Source organism: Buceros rhinoceros, unplaced genomic scaffold, assembly GCF_000710305.1.
Source record: "Buceros rhinoceros silvestris isolate BGI_N320 unplaced genomic scaffold, ASM71030v1 scaffold22331, whole genome shotgun sequence".
Taxonomy (NCBI): domain Eukaryota; kingdom Metazoa; phylum Chordata; class Aves; order Bucerotiformes; family Bucerotidae; genus Buceros; species Buceros rhinoceros.
In genome coordinates, this window is record NW_010393960.1 from 1 (window position 1) to 1,787 (window position 1,787).

General features: G+C 48.7%; 1 protein-coding gene across 1 annotated transcript in view; it reads right to left on the minus strand.

The window, feature by feature from the left end:
• Positions 1–612: 612 nt before the first annotated feature.
• LOC104501296 (guanine nucleotide-binding protein G(olf) subunit alpha) overlaps positions 613–1,787 on the minus strand; it is a gene marked incomplete at both ends in the record, with an annotated part of 5,465 nt that continues 4,290 nt past the window's right edge. Inside the window, one exon of the mRNA XM_010145085.1 lies at positions 613–680. Within this exon, the coding sequence (XP_010143387.1) occupies positions 613–680 (68 nt within the window). The remainder of the gene's footprint in view (positions 681–1,787) is intronic.

Genomic DNA, 1,787 nt, shown 5'->3' on the forward strand with positions numbered 1-1,787 from the left:
CACTGCTTTGCACTGCTGGACCGGCTCGATGCAATGCAGCCGTGGGTGACAGTGGGTGAAGCCCCCTGTTCCTGACAGCAGCGCTGGGCTGTGGTCGTGTGCCTGATACCTGCTCCTGTCTGTGAAATGGAAACCCTGCTTCAGCTCCAGCTTTGGAGGAAACTTTAATTATAAGAATAACTGACCAGGCAAGTAAGCTTTCTGAAGATTCCTCCGGAGGTCCATGACACCCATCCCAGGGTGAGGCGAACCTCCGAACTGGCCCAACAGAAACCTTATTTAGGGATAAAATCTGTTCTTTTGTTCATTCCCTCTTGCCGTGCTGAACCCGGAATCGAGCAGGCAGGCACACGGCCCTTTGCAGCGCTGGCACTTACTGCCTGTGTGACACTGTGCAGGGCAGGTGACTGACTTTATACAAAATGGGCATAAAAATCTGCCATCTCTGGGGAAGGTCCTGTGAGATGGGCAGCTGAAAAGAATTAGGGGACTGCCAGATGTTCTCTTCTCCTTCCAGTTTTCTGCAAGCCCCCATCAGTTTTCCCTAAATAAACTACACCATCTGCCAGTATCTCCTACGACAGAGTCACAGATACGATCAGAATTACTCACTAAAAACTCATCCCGGATGAAGAACTTGGCTCTTGTGACTTTGGGGTCTTCTCCTGCATCTGGTGTTGCTGTTCAATTAAAAATAAATGACATCAGAAACACGAAAAGCCGACAATCATCTACATTTCACAATAGAATATTTAATAAGGAGGAAGTAGAGCTTCAGTCGGGGAATTAAAATGCTAAATGTCCACAGCAGACTCCCGATAGGTAACGCGGAGCGAGTCGGCAGCTGGAGTAGGCTGTGCAACGACTACTGTTTACGTGTAAGAAACAACAGTGACGAGAAAACCTATTCACCTCCCTTCAGTGCCACTTCTCCTCATCTAAGACACCAAATGGCGTGTGTATAATATGGTAAAGGGCAGAATTCATCAGAATACGGAAGCGTGTTTTTTCCTCTTACCTACAGCACCAGGGGTAAACAGGGAGCAGCAGCACACCCAGCAGCACCTCCGAGCTGAGCGCTGCTGTTCTTAAATAATATCAGCTGAAACGAGGGAATAAATGAACAACCACCAGCTAAAAATAGAGCACTGCCACCTGTGTGAATGTTCTGGATGGCTCTGGATATCCGCTGTGAAACCCCGCTGACAAACACCAAAAGGCACTTTATGCTGACAACTGCCTTACTATGAAAAATGTTGAAAATGTACCTAAGCTCTGTGTATCTGTGGTGTATGTTTGGGACAGGGAAATCCGGGTGATGGCAACAGATTTCTTGTGAGAATCCTCAGCATTATAAAACCGGTGCCAGGTTAACTCAGATTTTTGGACAGTTTATTCATCCTCTCTGCCTGCAACTCAGCATCACACTTCTGAAATTCTGGATCTGCAGGAAAGCTGTAAACAGCTTTTTTCCACCTTCACTTCTACCACCTGGGCTGTGGGTGAGGGACAACAACAGCCCTTCTCAAATAGATTGCTGCAAGCGCCACCCAGGGGCTGGGGTCAGAACAGGCAAGTTTCACCACTTCTGCCGGGCACAGACCTGAGATACTTGGGGTCTGCCTGCTATAAAACAGGCACAATACCGGAGTTCCCTTATCCAGTGTGTTACTGTGGTGCAGGAATCACTGCACTTCCTGAGATGACAACAGCTCCTGTGAGTGCATGAGACAGATGGACAGACAGACAGAGAGAGGGGGCAGGGGCTGGGCTCTGGCGGCGGGTTC